Source organism: Archocentrus centrarchus, unplaced genomic scaffold (genome assembly GCF_007364275.1).
Source record: "Archocentrus centrarchus isolate MPI-CPG fArcCen1 unplaced genomic scaffold, fArcCen1 scaffold_30_ctg1, whole genome shotgun sequence".
NCBI lineage: Eukaryota > Metazoa > Chordata > Actinopteri > Cichliformes > Cichlidae > Archocentrus > Archocentrus centrarchus.
The window spans coordinates 1849182-1868655 of NW_022060259.1; the positions used below are offsets into that span (position 1 = coordinate 1849182).

At 42.4% G+C, this 19474-nt stretch overlaps 1 protein-coding gene across 1 annotated transcript; it reads left to right on the top strand.

The window, feature by feature from the left end:
- Positions 1-13741: 13741 nt before the first annotated feature.
- On the top strand, positions 13742-18247 carry cetn3 (centrin 3). Its single transcript, XM_030724011.1, has 5 exons — positions 13742-13893; positions 14958-15093; positions 15309-15423; positions 15550-15741; positions 17668-18247. Exons 1-5 carry the CDS (start codon positions 13877-13879, stop codon positions 17709-17711), a joined length of 504 nt encoding a protein of 167 aa, XP_030579871.1. The 5' UTR covers positions 13742-13876; the 3' UTR covers positions 17712-18247.
- Positions 18248-19474: the final 1227 nt, after the last annotated feature.

Genomic DNA, 19474 nt, shown 5'->3' on the forward strand with positions numbered 1-19474 from the left:
ATGCACTTTCGTTGTTGTAAAGTTATAAAGTTTCTATCTATCTATCTATCTATCTATCTATCTATCTATCTATCTATCTATCTATCTATCTATCTATCTATCTATCTAGATAGATAGATAGATAGATAGATAGATAGATAGATAGATAGATAGATAGATAGATAGATAGATAGATAGATAGATAGATAGATCTTTGTGTGTGTACTACAATTGCTAAACAGGAGTTTTGTTTAGAAAAAGCATTTTTGTGAACAGTAAAGATTTTCTCTAAAGACTTTATGATGTGATTGTTGTGTTTTCCTTTTTTCTATGTTGTGTGTAATGACTGTTCAGTAGTGTTTTTCATTTCATTGACTCGGGGTCTGATCTGACATCATTGTTTGCTTATGAGCACTGTCTAAACTGTTTTGAGGCAATAGTTTGGTTTAGCAGGAAGAGTCAGAGGTTTTGTGAAAGTAGTTTGAAAATTGAGTTTTGTGTTTACAGTTTAGAGACATGGAGGGATGGTTTCAAGAAATGTGTCTTGGCAATTGAGAAAAACTGAAATACAGAAAATGTGTGTTTGCCCTATCCTGATTTTGGGGGGGGCTGTCATAGGGCGAGAGGCAGGGTACACCCTGCACAGGTCACCAATCTGTCACAGGGCTAACACAGACAGACAACTATTCACACTCACATTTACACCTATGGGCAGTTTAGAATCACCAATTAACCAAACCCCAGTAACTGCATGTCGTTGGACTGTGGGAGGAAACCGGAGAACCCGGAGAACCCGGAGAACCCACGCAGACATGGAGAGAAAATGCAAACTCCACACAGAAAGGCCCGGGCCCAGACCTTCTATCTGTGAGGCAGCAGTGCTAACCACCACAAGGCATAGTTTCAGAAACTAGAGGATATCAGATGCATTTCTTCAGATTTCCACTTGGATCATTTTAAAAACCAAATTCGGAACATTTTAGGGGGGCAGTTGGAGGTAATCCCATGCATCCTTGGCAGCAGAACATCCTGAAAACAGCAGCTTTCCCAGTAAGGCAATGTATCCAGCCACCAGTGTTGGGTGTAATACTTCCAAAGTAATGTGTTACTGTAATCACATTACATTTTTCAGTAAATTCAGTAATTACATTACAGTTACAATGATGTTGTTACACACATTACAAAGGTTCTTCAGTTATCTGCAGACAGAAAGGGGAAAGAATCAAACTAACATGCTTTTTGCTTCCTGCTACAATCAGCTGATTTCAGTTTGTGTGGAGGGAGGAGGAAATGGTTTTCTACAGTTTTTGAGGAGTACAGATGTGGACATTACTTTTATTTTTATTGCACAGAAGGACAAGAGTGTATTGGTAACCTGCAAACTGCACTGACACCAGTTCAGCTGTTTGCAGACATCTGCACAGACAGCATGCTATAACACAAAGCTAGCCAAAATCCAGAGTGACGACAGAGCTGAGTGCACGTGCCAAAAAGTGATCATCTGTCAAGAAGCGATTGCCAAAGTTTCTGTGTGTTTTTATGTCTAATATCTTTACTTATATTGGTAAAGAGACTGTAGACAACAGGATTTACAAAGGTGTTACATATAAAAAAAAAAGCACATTTCTTTATTGACTGGATTATTGTACCTACTCTGTGTTCTACATTATAATCAATCCAGTCCTTTTTGGTCACTTCAGATATCTTCATAGAACTGTGAGATTACATTTGTCATGATTTCTGCTGACATTTGTAATGTCAGTGAACTGTCCATGTTCCTCCAGTAGAATCACTGAGGGTCACTTTGAAGCCCTGTTGGGCTGGTTTCCATCTTTGCTTTGTGTTGTTGGTTTTGTGTTTATATGCAAAAACTAAAGGAAAGATCGTGTGTGTCCTCACTGGGATCTGTGTCTTTGTGTTTCCTCATCCATTCTTCCATTTTCTTCCACTTATCCAATCAATGTTTGAATGTTAAATTCATCAGCACAAATAACTATTTAACAAGCTGTGAGACCAGGTTGTTCCTTCTTATGGTGTTAAAACAGAGGCAGAAAGTGTTACAGATTATTATGTCACAGTGAACAAACAGGCACTGCTACATGCTGTCGACACTCAAATCTAAGAAAGTGAGAGCCTGATGGAAAATGTCCTAGAGGAAACCACCTTCTTCTGTTTACATCTGTTAGCCCGGTCTTTAGGCTAATTAGGAGCAGAGTGTCTCCAGTATGAACCACATGCTGTGGGGAATGTTTCACAACACCCTAAGAATTAATTACTCTCTTGTTATCACACCCAGTCCTCCCTCTCTGTCTCTCCATCTATCGCAGCTTATCTTCTAACTTCCTCACAATCGTCTGGTTTACAGCTTCTTTGGTCACTGTCCTTCCTTCTTTTTGTTTCCCTATCTTTGAGCCCTACAATGCACATCTGTTGTTTTTGGAGTTTGGTGAGAGACTATTAAAGACTGACAGGGCACAGAGCCCAATCTCAGTTTTGTGGAGAGGCTAAGCAAACAATGACTAAAGGTTACAGAGGATGTTAAACAGAAAGGCTTAGCCAAAATATAATGTAATCTGTGCTGAGTGAAGCCCTCTTATTATTCCTTTCTCTGCATTGTGTAATAAATGTCACTTCAGCAAGTGTCAATTATCTTTAATACACAATTTATTTTAGTAGACCACATTTTGAAATCGACTTTTTCCTAAGCGGGGAGTCACGTGTGGGAAATGTGTGTATACAGGGAAATGCCTTTACTGCAGCCACCTTCAGTTGCTGCTAGTTTGTGGGTTTCTCTGCATTTAGTTGTGTCTTCAGTAACTGAAAAACATACCAGATTGAAATGTATCATAAATAATCTTTCTCTCCAGTGCAACAGGAGGTTGTTTGGCAACAACCTTCTTTACAATTTTAGATAAAAAGGAGTTTAGATATAGGCCTAAAATTCATAGAAACAGCAGGTCGGCTTCTCCTTGTTCTTGGAAGTGTTGTACTTGTGGGCCACAGTGTCCACTAATATGGAATAATATTCACTGAAAGACTCTACTGAAAACTCAGCATCTTAATTTGTATTCAGTTCATCCCAAAAGTGAGCTAAAAACGCCTCAGCTGTAGCTCCAGTGATGAGATCAGCGTGCACAGCTCTTCTTGGGCACATTGAGCCGTCGTGTTTGTGATTTGTGATCACTGATCAGAAAAGTCACCACAGTGGCTGTTATCATTAATGGTAAATGGACTAGCTCTAATATAGTGCTTTTCCACTCTAGTTGAGCACTCAAAGCCTTTATTAGTCAGAAAGAAAAAAAATAAGGTCCAATGCATGAGCACTATGTGAGAGTCACTGGAAACATTTTGCTTAAAATTAAAGGAATCACTGCACAGCTGGTGGGATCCTCAGTGTTCAAATAAAATCTCCAGTTACGATCATGTTATCAAATTTAATAATGAAGACTAATTAAGACTGTGTGAGAACAAGAAAGATGCAGCTGCCATTTGTGGGGCTTTAAAATTAGCAGTAGTGTAGTTGGCATGTTTTTAAATATTAGATATTTGTTCATGATGTTCATGTAATGAAACTTTGCACACATGCAGGCGAGTCTCCATTTAATGATACAGCTAAAAGGCAATTCTAGCTGCATCCTATTGGTCAGTAGTACCTCCGTGGCTCAGCTACAAGCGTGCAGCCTTAATGAATTCTCATGACTGCAGTCTTGCTGTCATGAGACCTTGCTGTCAGTCTGTGGATAAAGAGATCTGCAAAAGGAGAAGGCCAACATTTACATTTGCATGCATGAGTTATTGTTTATAAATGTTATAACCGACTGTAGTAAACGCAGTATTAGCCAACAACTGTTGCTGTTTGTACCACAGGTAACATGAAAGTTGTTAGCAGTAAAGGTTTTGTGGCAGCTGTGAATGAAAATCTGCATTTACAGAGCAGTAACATCACACCTGTCTGGACCTGCCCAGTCTCTGGGACTAAAAACAATATTTTTCCCCTAATTTGTTCTCAAAGAGATTTGGTAAATGGTAAATGGACTAGTTCTTATATAGCGCTTTTCTACTCAGATATGAGCACTCAAAGCGCTTACACAACACGTTCACATTTACCCCATGCACACGCATCCATACAAGCACTTCCATGATTAATTAATTAAGCTAAGTGCTTTAATCATCTAACATTCACTCACATTCATACTCCGACGGAACGGTCGGAGAGCAACTTGGGGTTAAGTATCTTGCCCAAGGATACATTGGCATGCAGCCTGGAGTAGCCAGGAATTAAACCACTGACCTTCCGATCAGTAGGTGACCTGCTCTACCTACTGAGCTACAGCCATCCCCTATAAAACAAAAAAGTACCTTTTGAAAACACTCCTGATAACATATAAATATCCCTTGATGCACATCGGTGTACCCATAATCTGATTTAAGACTTTAAGACTTTAAGACTTTGGGGTGGCTGTAGCTCAGTAGGTAGAGCAGGTCACCTACTGATCGGAAGGTCAGTGGTTCGAATCCTGGCTACTCCAGGCTACATGCCAATGTATACTTGGGCAAGATACTTAACCCTAAGTTGCTCTCCGACCGTTCTGTCGGAGTATGAATGTGTGTGAATGCTAGTTAATTAAAAAAGCACTTAGCTTAATTAATGATGGAAGTGCTTGTATGAATGGGAGTGCATGGGTGAATGCAAAACAGGTTGTATAAGCGCTTTGAGTGCTCTGATTGAGTAGAAAAGCGCTATATAAGAACTAGTCCATTTACCATTTACCATTAGTGCCTGAGACCAGCAACATCAGCTACCTGCACACTTTAGGCTGGACGAGTGGATCTTAATTTGCACAACTTTGAAAACATGAAGAAATTAGTTTGATAAAAATGGCTACTGGATCACCATGGAAATGGCAGCATGTGAGTCAGGACCACATGAGACACATGCTTTCCTGAAGTTCACTCTGCTAACCCTGCATCATTATCTACACCATTGGGCGTGCTTTTCCAGCAGAATGAAGTAATAAAGTGTTGTAAGGGTCAGCAAACAGGCTGTGAGCCGTAACAACTGAAGAGGAGGTTTGTCAGAGGAAGTCAATCTTGCTCTGAACTTAATGAGTTTGCTTGGGGAAAAAAATGCAGTTTGTTATGTGATGGAAGCAGAGCCACAGAAAAACCTGGACTTTAAAAGCTAAATAACATGAATAACAACCATTTCATATAGAAAAGGCCATTTTGGTCCTCAGTTCTTCTACACACTACACTGCATATTTAGAAAAAGGAGTGTACCCAAAGGTTTCTCCTGTAAGTCAAAGTGGTCTTGAAGGGTTATTTTGCTGCTATTGTAACAGCCTCACTGCTCTCCTTTCAGACTCAGTCCATTAAAACTGCATTCATAACAAGAGACCAAAGAAAGTCAATGACACTGAGCAACTTCTGATCAAGGTGACAGGTGAAATCATGGGAATCAGGTGGGTCACACTTAACTTTTCTCAACTTTGAGGCAAATGATTGAAGCAACTACCAATGAGAGTGAGGGTTACACTTTGTTGTCATATGACAGGGTAGTAAATACAGTGTTTAACAGATTTATTAGACCATGTGCCATAAAAACAAGAAAATACAAATAGTTTAGAAATCTGTTGTTTAAAACTGAAATTATATTGTTATTTATTAGGCAAATATCAAACTGAAGTCCTGTTTGGCACACAGGACTTCTCTGAGAAGTCAGAAATTAAGCAACCATTAAAACAAAATTTCCTGGTAAGGAATGTAAGAAAATAGCAGTAATTTGGCATCTTAGACAAAAAATAATAGCCCGTCCATCCATCAGTTTTCTTCAGTTTATCCAGGGTCGGGTCACGGGGGCAGCAGCCTAAGCAGAGAAACCCAGACCTCCTCCAGCTCACCAAGCATTCCCAGGCCAGCTGAGAGATACTCTCTCCAGTGTGTCCTGGGTCTGCCCTGGGGCCTCCTCCCAGTGGGACATGCCCAGAACACCTCAACTGGCACTTTCGATGTCCGGAGTAGCGACTCTACTCTGGCCCGTTTCCCATTGACCGGGTACGGTGCTGGGACCAGTGTTCGAACCGCTCATCATTTTTTCCATCGCGAACACACTCTGTGCTTGGCTGAAAAAACAGGTTGAACTCCAGAACTGCAAGCTAGCTGGTCTGGAACCAAGAACATGTGATGCAAGTGGCAAGAGGGGCGTGGGTCTGCCATCTCGACGTAAAGTTTTCTACCTCTATCTCACTTCATGGTGTGTATTACATGAGAAACGCGATGCGATTTTCAAGGCTGTGAATTAGGTTGGGCCCTGAGGCTAAACTTGCTGCTTTGTATCAGTTCATATCACAGATAATTCAGATAAAACAGATATCAGAGTGGAAACATAGTATCTGAGACCCTCCCAGATGGCTGCACTCCTCACCTTATATCTCTAAGAGTGAGGCCAGCCACCCTTTGGAGGAAGTTCATTTCTGCAGTATTGTTTTTTTCGCTCTCTACCAGTGCTCATGGCCACAGGTGAAGGTGGTAGATCGACAGGTAAATCGACAGCTTCACTTTTATGCTCAGCTCTCAGTTTACCACGATGGACCATTGGAGCTCCAATCCTGATCCCCTCTCCCTTCACTCGTGAACAAAACCCAGTGATACTTAAACTCCTCCACTTGAGGCAGTAACTTGTCCCTGACCCAGAGTGGGCACTTCACCCTTTTCTGGCTGAGGACCATGGCCTCAGGTGCTAATTCTCATACTTGCCACTTTACACTCAGCTGCAAACCGCAAGCTGAAGGTCAAACTAATGAAGCCAACAGGACTGCAAAAATCAGAGTTGAGATTCTGAGGCCACCAAGGCAAAACCCTTGGCTACCCCTATGGAGATTGGATGGGCAAATATTCTTGAGAGGACAAAGAGTTGGTCCAGCGTTCCATGACCAGGATGAAAACCACATTGGTCCACTTGAACCCAAAGTTCCACTAACCTCTCCTTTCCAGCACCCTAGCATAGACATTCCTGTGGAGGCTTAGGAGTGCAAGCCCCTGATAGTTTGAGCACATCCTCCCATCCCCCTTCTTAAAGATAGGGACCACCAACCCAGTCTGCCAATCCAGAGGTGCAACACCCCACCACCACCAGCTCTCCACGTGATGTTGCAGAGGTGTGTCAACCATTCAGGAACTCATGGAGAATCCCATGCACTCCAGGGGCCCTGCCACCATGGAGTTGTTTAACTACCTTAGTGACCTCACTCTCAGTGATGGGCAAGTCATCCCCCTCATCCCCAGACTCTGCTTTCTCTAAAGAAGGTATGCCAGTGGGATTCAGAAGGTCCTCCAAGTATTCCTTCCTCCGACTATAGTTTCAGTTGAAGTCAGCAGTGCCCCGTGTGGGTAGAGCACAGCTTTCCCCACCTGAGCCACCTGGCAGTTTCCCAAAATTGCTTTGAGGCTGTTGGAAAGTCTTTTTCCATGGCCTCACAGAATTCCTCCCCAACGTGAGGTACCCTCTGAAAGTCTACTAGGACAGATAGACACTCCTGATCATCACTGAAACCAATCAGTTGATCTATACCACAGCAGCAGTGATCCTTAGGGTCCTCAGAGTCTACTGACTCTACTACCACAAAGAGCTTTAGCTTTGGCTGTGGTGGCTGTGGCTCAGAAGGTAGAGAAGTTCATCTACTTATCAGAAGGTTGGTGGTTTGATCCCTTGCTGCTCCAGTCTGTATGCCAAGACATTTAACCCCGAGTTGCTCCTGATGTATTCATCGGTGTGTGAATGTAAGATAGAAAGCACTTAGATGGAGAAAGAAGTGCTTGTATGAATGTGTGTGAAGAGGTGAATGCAAACTTGTTGTATAGAGTGTTTTGAGTGCTCAAGTAGAGTAGAAAAAGCACTATATAAGAACTGAAGGAGCACTCACACCCAGGCATGCAGGGAGTATGGAAAGGGGGTCTTTGTACAGGTTCAGGGTAGAGCTCAGAGGGATTTGTTTGAATAAGATTAATCACACACATACACTCAGACTTTAAGATCCTGCAGCTCCACCCCAACACCTTCAATGACTCTTAAAAAACCTTTCATATAAAGAAATTTACATCTACTGTATCCTCTCTCTATTTTTTTAAATCTCTAATCCAATGAGAATTTAGTTCTCCTTTTTAAGGATAATGCTGGTTATATTTCAGCCTGGTATGTTTTCCTCTTAATGTGTCTCTTTTGTCTTCGTAAGACTCAATAATTTGGCATTTTCCATAACGGTGTAGAAATTCATTAAGCCGATTCATGATAGCCAGGACAGAAGAGTCAGCCCATCATCTTCACTGTACTTATGATTTTCAGTGACAGCATAGACTGTATATGAAAGATCACCAACTGAACTCTGTGGATTAGCATTTTGAAGAGTTTAGCACTTGTATTTGAAACCAGATGTTCAGACAAGATGGTGGAGTTTTCAGGTTGATGCTAGCATGGTTAGAAAGGTGCATCTCTTAATGCTAGCAGAAAAAGCGAGCAGCTGAGTGCTTAGAGGAGATTATGGAGTGCCACTTTAGGGAGTCGGTGTATGATTGAAAGGTACACAGAAAAAGTCTGTGTTTGTAATGTGTGTAATGTCATCGGATGTTATCTATAGTTTGTAGCTGGGTTTTTTTTTTTAATGACTGCTGTACTTGCTGTTGCATTTTGAAAGCAGCTCTATTTGTCAGTGTTAGGAAGATTTAGTCTGATACCATGGCTAGAATACAAGTGGTCGAATTGAGTAGAATTATGACCACGTGCTTCCTGTTATGAGAAGTTCAGCATTGCATTCTTTCCTTGTGGCATTTGTGGTTCACATAAAATCTTCCTAAAGGCTGCAGTTAGCCCCGGGGCCACAGAAAAACTCAAACAGGGGCCTTCTAAGACAGTGGTGAACTGTTAATCACAGGGTAGCTACACTTTAAAGCATTACCTGATTTATCTATTTTACTTCAAATGTAACCACAATTGTACTGAAAAAGACTTGAAACTAGTGATCTGAGACGGTAAACTCACAGGGAGTTATAATAGTGTTGTAACTTTTATAAGTGACTGCTGTAAATGATTCAAAATATAACAAAACTTAATAAGTTCTGCTTAAAAAAAAATACAATATTGTGAAATAACCCCGGCTGGTGTAAAACTATCAGATCAAATCATGCCTATTAGTGTATGCAGAGCGGAGTCCATCCATAAAGCTCCTTTAACCAAAGCTCAGCTTCTGAAAGAAGTGAATCAAACTCTGTCAGAGAGGAAACAAACACTCCTTTCTGAGCCCAGGTCTCAACCCTGCCCCCGCTGTCTCCATTAGCCCACCTCAGTCATAATCAAACATACACACTCACATACATGCACCGGCTGGCCGTCCGCTGCGCTGTTTACATGGCATGTGCTTCAGGCGTCACGCTTACATGTGGCTTCTTTAGAAAGCTGCTTCTGTACAGCCTGCCGATCCTGAATGAGGTCAATATGTGCTCAGGTCATTAGGCTTGTTCACCTCAACAACAAGAACTGGATTCAAGCAAGGAGAGGGGCCATGACACACAAGCTTGGTCTGAGACATGGAGGTATGACACACAGCTAGCTGGAGTACCTCATTTTACTGTCCTCCTCACAGTCGGACGTGACCAGAACACCTCACCCCGGAAGCACCCAGGAGGCGTTCTAGTCAGATCCCCCAACCACCTCAGCTGGCTCCCTTTTGATGTCAGGGAGAGACCAGTCACCCTTTGAAGGACGTTCATTTCTGCTGCTTGTATCTGCAGTCTCATTCTTTCTGCTCTTCACTACCAAGAGCTTGTGCCCATAAGGTAAAGAGCCAAGAACATTACAGAGAAAACCCAACACTCAGACAACCCCGTGTGATCAAGCATTTGGCAACAGTGGGAAGGAAAAAGTCCCTTTTAACAGGAAGAAACCACCTGCAGAACCAGGCTCAGGGAGGGGGGGTCATCCTCCGTGACTGGTTGGGGGTGAGGGGGAAATGAAGTGAAGGCAGGGAAATTTCGATCAGTTGGATCAGCTTCACTTTTACCCTCAACTCCCTTCTCCTGCTGAAAACCAAGGCCTTGGAGGTGCTAATTCTCTTTCCAGCTGAGTCACATTCAGCTGTGAACCCGTGTGTCAGTGGGTTTGAGGAAGGTCCTCAAAGTGTTCCTTCCACTTTCCAACTATATTCTTAGTTGTCAGCAGTACCCCCATCCCCACTCTACACAGTATGACACCACTTTTCCCTAGTTATCATTTATCTCTGTCTCTCTCCCCCCTCAGCAGATGCCCCCCCCTCCCTGAGCCTGGTTCTGCTGGAGGTTTCTTCCTGTTAAAAGGGAGTTTTTCCTTCCCACTGTCACCAAGTGCTGCTCATAGGGGGTCGTTCAGACTGTTGGGTTTTCTCTGTAATTGTTGTAGGGTCTTTACCCACAATACAAAGCACCTTGTGGTGACTGTATTGATTTGGTGCTATATAAATAAAATTATTGAAGATGTATGTGAGGAGAAGCCATGAAGAGAAGCCAATATGGGAGAAATCTGCTCTCTCTTTCTAGTCCCTGTCAGTACTCTAGCTGCAGCATTTTGGATCAGCTGAAGGCTTTTCAGGGAGCTTTTAGGACAGCCTGATAATAATGAATTACAATAGTCCAGCCTAGAAGTAATAAATGCATGAATGAGCTTTTCATCATCACTCTGAGAAAGGATGTTTCTAATTTTAGTGATATTGATCTTTACCATTTTGCTGAAGAAAGAGCCTGAATGAAAATGAACTCTGTGGAGTTTCCACAGTAATCCTGAGATTATTTCTAGATCTGAATGTCATTTTTTTTCAAAGCTGCAATCTCTACAAATTAGACACCAAACCACAAACTTCTATGATAATAGACATAAATCTCATTGACAGAACTTTGAGACACCTATTAAAGTGAGAATACATGTTTTCAAAATCTGGATGAAAGACATCTTTAAAAGCAGCAAATGATTATTGGTTATTTAATCTCATCATAAAACACAGAGAATATTTGTGCAGAAACAGTCACACCCATCTCATCTTCAGTATAATGCTTTACAACACTTGAGGGAGACCATTCACTGAACCTGGGCTCAGTAATGAGCTGTTTGTCATTCCTGTCATTTTGCTCATGTAAAATGGAATACCACATCTTATTTAGATTTGCAGTTGTATGGTATACGCCTGGGTGGACATCGGCACAGAGCCACCTTCTTTCCTGGGAGAGATAGAGCTTTCCTCCCAGCTTCTATCTCAGCATACACATGTGAAACAGGAGACATGCTTGGAGATAAGCAGAGACGCGGTGGCACCTCCTTCACACAGTGCTGCCAGTGAGAACTCTCTGTGGGAAATTCATGACAGTGCTCAAGAATGACATTAAGCCTTTGAGGAGAAAGCACGGACATGGACTGAAAAGTATGGCTCTAGAAACAGTTTATCAGAAACGTCTTCAGATTGCTACAGAGGAGTTATCAATAGATGTCTGAAAAAATGAGGATCTTTAATAAGTGCTTTCCAAAGGTTGACTCAGGAACACTGGCTGGCTTTCATCCCATTGGGAGTTTAATGTACACTCCTTGCATGTAGAAAGATGCTAAGTTGGGAATGACAAATCTCTCTCAACAATCCCACACTCCAGTGTCAGCAATCACTGCTAAAAGACACCTTCCACACATATGAGCAGTGTCTGTGGCAAAAAAAAAAAAAAAAAACACGAACTGACAGCCTAGAAAGGAAAATGGTGGATCTATATATCAGCTTTGAGGGGACTGGTGACTCTAATAGGGATTGTTTGGATTAAATATTATTAATTTCAAATTGGCTGTATGGGGTAATGGGGTAAAATTGTGTTTATGTAGAGTAGCTGTGGTTGTTTGGTTCAGAAAAGTTTGCAGGAATGCTGCCATAGAAGCACACTCTGGGCCCTTTACTATCACTCGGTCCTGGTTTGAATGTCACAGCGTGTCTGACCATGTGCATCCCATTATGGACGTATTCACAATTTCCTAATGGCCACTTCCCGCAGCGTAATGCACCAAATCACAAAGCAAAAGTCCTCCCCACTCACTGGATCTCAGTCTGGTGGGACACCTTTGGGATGTGCTGAAAAATCTGATGTGATTCACTCACGTTAGCGACTGTTAGCAGACTCTCAAAGGAGCTTTACCTTTGGTTAAAAATTGAGTCTCTCTGAGAGTAAGTAGCCACGAGATTTAATGTAGTGGACACTATGTGTAGTATATTAGAATGGTGCAAAATAACTGAAGAGAAGCTTTGGAAGTGTTGGTATGTCTTGTTTCATTGGTGTTTCTCTCCTGGTGAAGACAGAGGCAGCTCACATAAGCAGCACAAGAGGCCTCTGTCTGCTGTTCCATAGCTCACTGTTTGAGGCACGCTCGGCCCTACAAGAAACAGATGGTAGTGGTAATGGATGTATCCAGGTGTGTGCCTCCATTCAGCTCTGACACTCGTAAAGAGCCTGAGAGATGGATTTGTTGCTGTTATGCACTGTGTTCCCACATTTGGCTGACAAAAAAAGCACAATTCAATGATCAAATTCATGAAATTATCACAGAAGTAGATGATTTTCTAATGTAAGCTTTTATGTAAGTATGCCTTCTTGGTAAGCAAAACAAAATTCAAAAATCCATGCAGTGATGCAGCCTCCAGCATGATGGAGGAAGGCAGTGAACACAGGCATGAATGATCCACAGTGTCAGTAATGTGTGTTTGGGACATTCATCGCCCTGTGCCGGCCTGCCCAGGTAACAAGAGGCTCAGTAACTGGACTGATTCATGGATGGTGCCTTTCTACTCTACCTGAGCTTTGTACAGCATAAGCAGTATGAATTCCTCATCATTACTGCAATACTCAGTTTAAGACAGCAGATGTCTCTGACTCTACATCTGGATTTTTCTCCAGATGATGACTCAAGCTTTGCCACAACCTCAGCCTAGACAGCAGGTGTGGATAAAACGTACTAGAGGGACAGTTGTGGTCTCCGCACCTACACCTACCTACACATACGAGGTGGAGACCCCGGGCTGCAACGCAACCGTTCACATCTTAGAGAAGTACCAGACTGGTCACACACATGTACATCGAGACTGAAAAAGAAAATCACAATAAGAGATGAGGGTTCTCTGTTTAAAACACGAAATGTCTGAACAGTCATGTTCAGGTTTATTGAATCTGGTGAGCAGATGGAGTTTCAGTGATTGAAAATGGGTGCAGTAAATAATAATTTCCTCTGTGAGGTTTTCAGTTTAGACTTTTAAGTTTTGAAAAGGATTTGAGTGATCTTATGATGCTACAATATAAACGAGTGAAACTGGAATGCAGCCATACATGTAGCCATTTTGGTGCCCTGAGGTTCTGCCAAAATAGTTACACTTTCATCTACAAGGGGTAAGCGGCCGGTTATGGCCAGGTGGTGGCGCATTGACTATAGGCGGATTGAATAAGGGAGCAGAAGAACAATAAAGGTTATGGAGTTGTCTGGTATCCTGACCGTTTTGTCCTTGAATACGAAGTAGTAGTAGAGGAACGACACACTGTACACTACTTGTACACACGTGTGTTCCTCGTAGTTTAGTACAAGTTTTGTCTTGATTTGAATGTTATTCAGCGCACGTACAGCAGGTGGCGATATTGCTCTGCTCTGCCCGGATTGCGCTGGAGGAGGATTTTATTTTAAAGGAAGAAGAAGAAGAAGCAGCCAATCAGAGAATAAGTTGCTGCTGCTTGGTGACCAGCTACCAATAGGAAACCTGAGTGTGAGCGCGGATAAACGGAATCGTTGTGTTTGTTGTGTTGTCGGCGGCGGCGTTTGTGTGTTTGGCATTTTGTTTGCGGGGCTTTAAATCCACACAGAATGAGCGTGTCTTTGAGGTAAGCCGGGCCGCCGCAGGAACACCGTGTATGCGATCGCAGTACCACCCGCTGGCTCAGCCGCAGCTACTGTGCTAACATGGTGACCTCTGGCGGTCTGCTCAGGTCCGAGCGGCGCTGCGGCTCCAGCCGGTTATTATTATTATTACTACTATTATTATTATTGTGTCTTTGAATGAACAGAAGAGACGAGGAGGCATGAATGATAGAAGAGAAAAGCCCCTAGAAACCTATGGGAGAAATCCTAATGGCAGTGATGTCCCCAAAGAATCAGAATCAGGTTCATTGTGGCCAAGTATGTTTACACACACAAGGAATTTGGTTCCGGTTGATAGTGTCTCTCTAGTATTATACAGTGTCCTATAATTTAACTTAAATGCTATACAATATACGAGCCAATCAGAAAAGGGTGCATATTAGCCGGTTCACTCCTCGTTCATTTGGATGGAACTGTCCAGGTTTGAGCCGAAATGGCTGCCACATGGCAAGACTTGCTTCTAGGTTGCTTCTTGGTTTCAATCTGTAGAGCTTAAAAAGCAGAGTTTTTAATGTATAAATGGAGAATCCTGTGTTTAACTGGCACTAAATAAGAACAAGAACAGAGACGAGTATCAGCTATCGGCCAAACATTGCACATGGAACTTCACAATTGGTGCATCCCTAACACCAGGCTAAAGCTGGAGTTATTCATGATTCTCAGCACGGTGCTCTGTGTAACTGACAGTTAATGTTATAACACAAATAAATAATACTACAGGACATAGTCTGACACTTTTGCACATTATCTAAAGACAGAGTGCACCGCCTGCATCTTTTGGGCTATTTTGTGTTTTATGGCCTTGATTTGAAAAGATGGAATACCTGAAATGATCCCAGCTTTTTGCTTTCCTGCCAACGTGCTTCTGTAGCTCTGCTGCCTTCTGCCACCTTCGGAAGACAGTTACCTCATTTGTAATCTACTCAGCGAAGGTTTAATTTGTGCTAGCAGTGGATAAAAGGTGTTTGTAGTATGATTACAGCTGTGCATTTGTGTAATGTGTGTTGCTGCATCTGTCTGTGCCCAGAACGGAGCTCGCAGCAGACAAAACCAAGCGTAAGAAGAGGAGAGAGCTCACTGAGGATCAGAAACATGAAATCAAAGAAGCTTTTGAGTTGTTTGACACAGACAAGGACAAAGAAATTGACTACCACGAGCTGAAGGTGAGCACCGCAGGACAACAGGAAGAGAAGTTCGACAGTCAACAGCAGTCCGAGGGAGCGTTTAAACTGGATGCTGTCTATAGTGATATGTGTTCAAATGTGCTATCTGACATTCATAATGTACTAAAGCTTTTCCCACACATTCAGATTGATTCTGTTTGTGCTGGTGTAGAAATGCATGCACAGCGCATCTCACAATCACAAACTGTCTACAGGTGGCAATGCGTGCACTCGGCTTTGAAGTGAAGAAAGTGGATGTTCTCAAGATTCTTAAGGATTATGACAGAGAGGGAAATGGCAAAATAACATTTGAGGACTTCAATGAAGTTGGTAAGTTTGCCTTCCCTTCATCTGACTGTGCAGACAGGGACTGAGATAAACCTGATAAAGGAAGATGATCTCAGCTGTTCTCAAGTGTGTCAGTTACTCTGATACATGTTATGTGTGGTTCTGCAGTGACTGATCGCATCCTAGAGCGAGACCCAAAAGAGGAGATCATGAAGGCCTTTAAGCTGTTTGATGATGATGAATCAGGAAAGATCAGTCTGAGGAACCTGAGACGCGTGGCTCGAGAACTCGGGGAGAACATCAGCGATGAGGAGCTCCGCAGCATGATCGATGAGTTTGACACTGACAGAGATGGTGAAAGTAAGTCGGCACTGCCATGTTCTTACATCGGGTACGAGTTTATGTCCACAGTGGGCTCTTTTCTTTGACATTATTGCTACACATTTAACCCCTGGATTGGTAAATGGACCGATTCTTTTATAGTGCTTTTCTACTCTCTGAGCACTCAAAGCTCTTTATAAAAATGCCTCATTCACACATTCATACAAGCACTTTCTACGCCTGAGTGCTTTCCATCTAACATTCACACACATTCATACTCCAGTGGATACATCGGAGAGCAGTTTGGGGTTCAGTATCTTGCCCAAGGTTACTTTGGCATGCAGACTGGAGCAGCCAGGTATTGGACCACCAACCTTCTGATTAGTAGATAACCTGCTCCACCTCCTGAGCTACAGCCACCCCAAAGAAGGAAACACCCACAGTTTGTTTATGTAGGAGTGAATGAAGAGAACTTTTGTTTGTTTGGGGTGTGCAGGCGGAGGAGGCGTGCAGATACATACCAGAACAAGATCACCAGCTGTGACTCCAACTTTAGCCAGTTTCCTCAGTGGAGATGGTAAATGGGCTGGCATTTATAAAGTGCTTTTCTAGTCTTAGACTCCAAGGCACATTTACCAACGCTTTGTTCTATGTACTTTATCTACTGCATAAGTAATTTTGCAAACATGTCTCTGGGCTGTGAGAGAAACCAGATTTCTCAGAAGAAACCACACAGGCACCTAGAGAACTGCGAAAGGCCTCGGCCAACAAGGTGATTCAAAACCAGGAACTGTATTCCTGTGGTCAGGAGTGCTCACCACTGCACTGTAGGAGCTCCAGAACAGACCATGGCCTACTGTCACCAGCTGTCCAATACAGCAGAGTTGAATTTTCAAAAGTAGGACAACTCGAATCTCCTCCATAATTACTGTTCTTGTTGTCACCTCTAACTCAGAATACTATAGCGGCATCATTTTTGCATATCCTTGTGCATTTTGCCAACATTTCAACAGGTTTGTGCATCATTGGGGGGTGGCTGTAGCTCAGTAGGTAGAGCAGGTCACCTACTGATCCGAAGGTCAGCGGTTCGATTCCTGGCTACTCCAGGCTACATGCCAATGTATCCTTGGGCAAGATACTTAACCCCAAGTTGCTCACCGACCATCCCGTTGGAGTATGAATGTGTGTGAATGTTAGTTAATTAAAAGCACTTAGCTTAGCAAACATGGAAGTGCTTGTATGAATGGGAGTGCATGGGTAAATGTAAAACGTGTTGTGTAAGCGCTTTGAGTGCTCATATCTGAGTAGAAAAAGCGCTATATAAGAGCTAGTCCATTTTTACCATCATTGCTTGTTTGTATTACTTTATTTTATTATTGAAATAAAAATTTATGTTATCTCGGTTGCTCTTTTTCTGCTACCCCTTCAAAGGGCAGTTTGAGGGTAGTTGTTAAGTTAACTGTTTGCACCTCAGGAGCCAGCCCCATAACAGGATGCTACCCCCACCGTGCTTCATTGTAGCAGGTCATGAACTCGCGTGCTTGCTGTTTCTGCCCAAAATATGGAACCTAGTATTCACCATAGGTGCTCAGATAAAGTTCAATAAACCATTATGACTATAGACTGATGGATAAAATCAGGTTTGTTCATTTAAATTCAAACCCTTTGTTTTCCTGTCTGAAGCACATCCTGTAGGTGGTAATATGGTTCACTGTGTAGTAATTTTTTGACTGCTTTGCAGTTCTTGTTCTTCTTATTTTATTCTACCAGCCATGGCATTTAGGCTTATCTGCTGCTTATCCTTTTAAAATAATCCGCATGCAACATGAACTGAAACTATTAGTGACAGTGTGAGCTGTGACAGCTGCTCTAGCTCCACAGACATCGCTGTGGGATATTAAACTGTGTATTATGGGATTTAGAAAACTAAAACACTGACTGGATGCGTTTTCTCTCCTTTCCCAGTAAACCAGGAGGAGTTCCTCGCCATCATGGGCGGAGACTCCTGATGGGGGATTTCTCTGTTGCTGAGGACTTCTTGGTTGGATTGGTCGCCCACATTGCAAGAAGTGACTTGACTGTCAACAAGGACACACGGCTTCCTCTGAAGCATCTCAAGTGGACTGAAGTGGCTTCATTGAGCCTGGGGGTTGTACTTGATTCATGACATAACTGGACTGTGTGACAGGTTCAACATCAGCCAAACACATCTGTTATTGAAGTTGAAGGTTAAGGTATTGATGTCGTGCTAGTCTTTAAAATTAGCAAAGTGTTGTTGAGTTTTGGGTTTTTACTGTCTTTGTTAAATGTTTAATGTTTTTTGAGACCATTTCACAGTTTCCTGTAATTATATTGAAGATCTGCTCACTTTTATAAACACGTTCAGTTTCTGTTGGGAACAGAGACACGTGGAAGGAAGATGTTGGTTTGCCAGAAGTGAGTGTATATCCTAGAGTAAAGGAGAACATGTATTAATTAGTAAATGGCCGTTTTGAATGGTTCATATTTGACTGTTCTATTTATTTTTTACACAATAAATTGGTTTCCCAGCAACACTCTTGAGGAAGTCTTTTTTTGAGCTTGTAATTGATGATTTTCAGTTAGCATCAAAGTGAAATACAGCAGCTGCACTGAAATATGACTCCAGTAATAATGTTGGCCCTTGACAACAACACATAATTTCATAGTTTGCTAAAACTTTTGCATGATTAAAGCTTTAAACCACTGGAAACCAATACCTAATCTATGAGAGAAGATCTCAGTATAAAAGATGGACCTGCAGGATCTGGATCTGCAGAGCTTTGTTTGGAAGTGAAGGCTGGCATTTCACCTTTTCTGTGGCTGCTGTACTGTAAGGTTCAGCTCTCTGAACGTTACAGTACAGTCTGTGCTCACCAGAGAGAGACTAATTAACAGGTTATTAAGAGACATTTAGGTAATGTCAGTACATCCAATTATATGTAGCAAAAATAAATGATTAAAGACCATTTGTGCTTATTTTATGTAGTTAAGGCCTCGAACAGCAAAGCTTGTGCAATAAAGAGAAGATGAAGACTGTCCTCTCACTTCAGTGGAAGTTACTCACCTGGGGCATGAGCAGAAATGTTTGGGTGTAGTTGTTTATTGTGCTGCCAGCTGCACATGTAATTTTTCACGGTGCTGGACACGCCCATGTGTTCCAAACCCCACATTTCAGGTTTTGAGAAACATGGACACTGTGCAGCGAATGTTCCCCTTTAACAGTTTCCTCATGGAGAACAAAGACTGTATAGCAAAGAGAGATAGAGCCACAGCAAAGTCAGCCACTGGGTTTGGACTTCCCACTTTGAAGTCTCAACTTTAGCCTTTTGGTTACTGCTGTGTTGATTTTTTTTTTTTTTTTCGTGGGGTATTGTTGACACTCCGTTCAGCTTTAACTCCATAACGGTGTCACCTAGGACATTCAAATCTCTGATGCCAGAGCTGCATCTACTAAAAATCTCAGACAACTTAGTTCAGAAATCACAGAATGTGACAGTGGTTTATATTTGTTATGATTTTAGTATTTCTTATTCCTGCTTCTTAGCCATGTACAAGTCACTGAGGCTCATTGGCAGCACTGGCAGCGGACCCTATTTTTGGAGCCAAAAATGACTGCATGCGAATGATTGAGGCAAGCTGCAAACTACGGCCCGTGGGCCACAGCCGGCCCGTTGGTCTTTTTAATCCGGCCCACTGAAGATTGGTACAGAATTGCCCAGATCAAATCATATCATAATTATGACTGATGTCG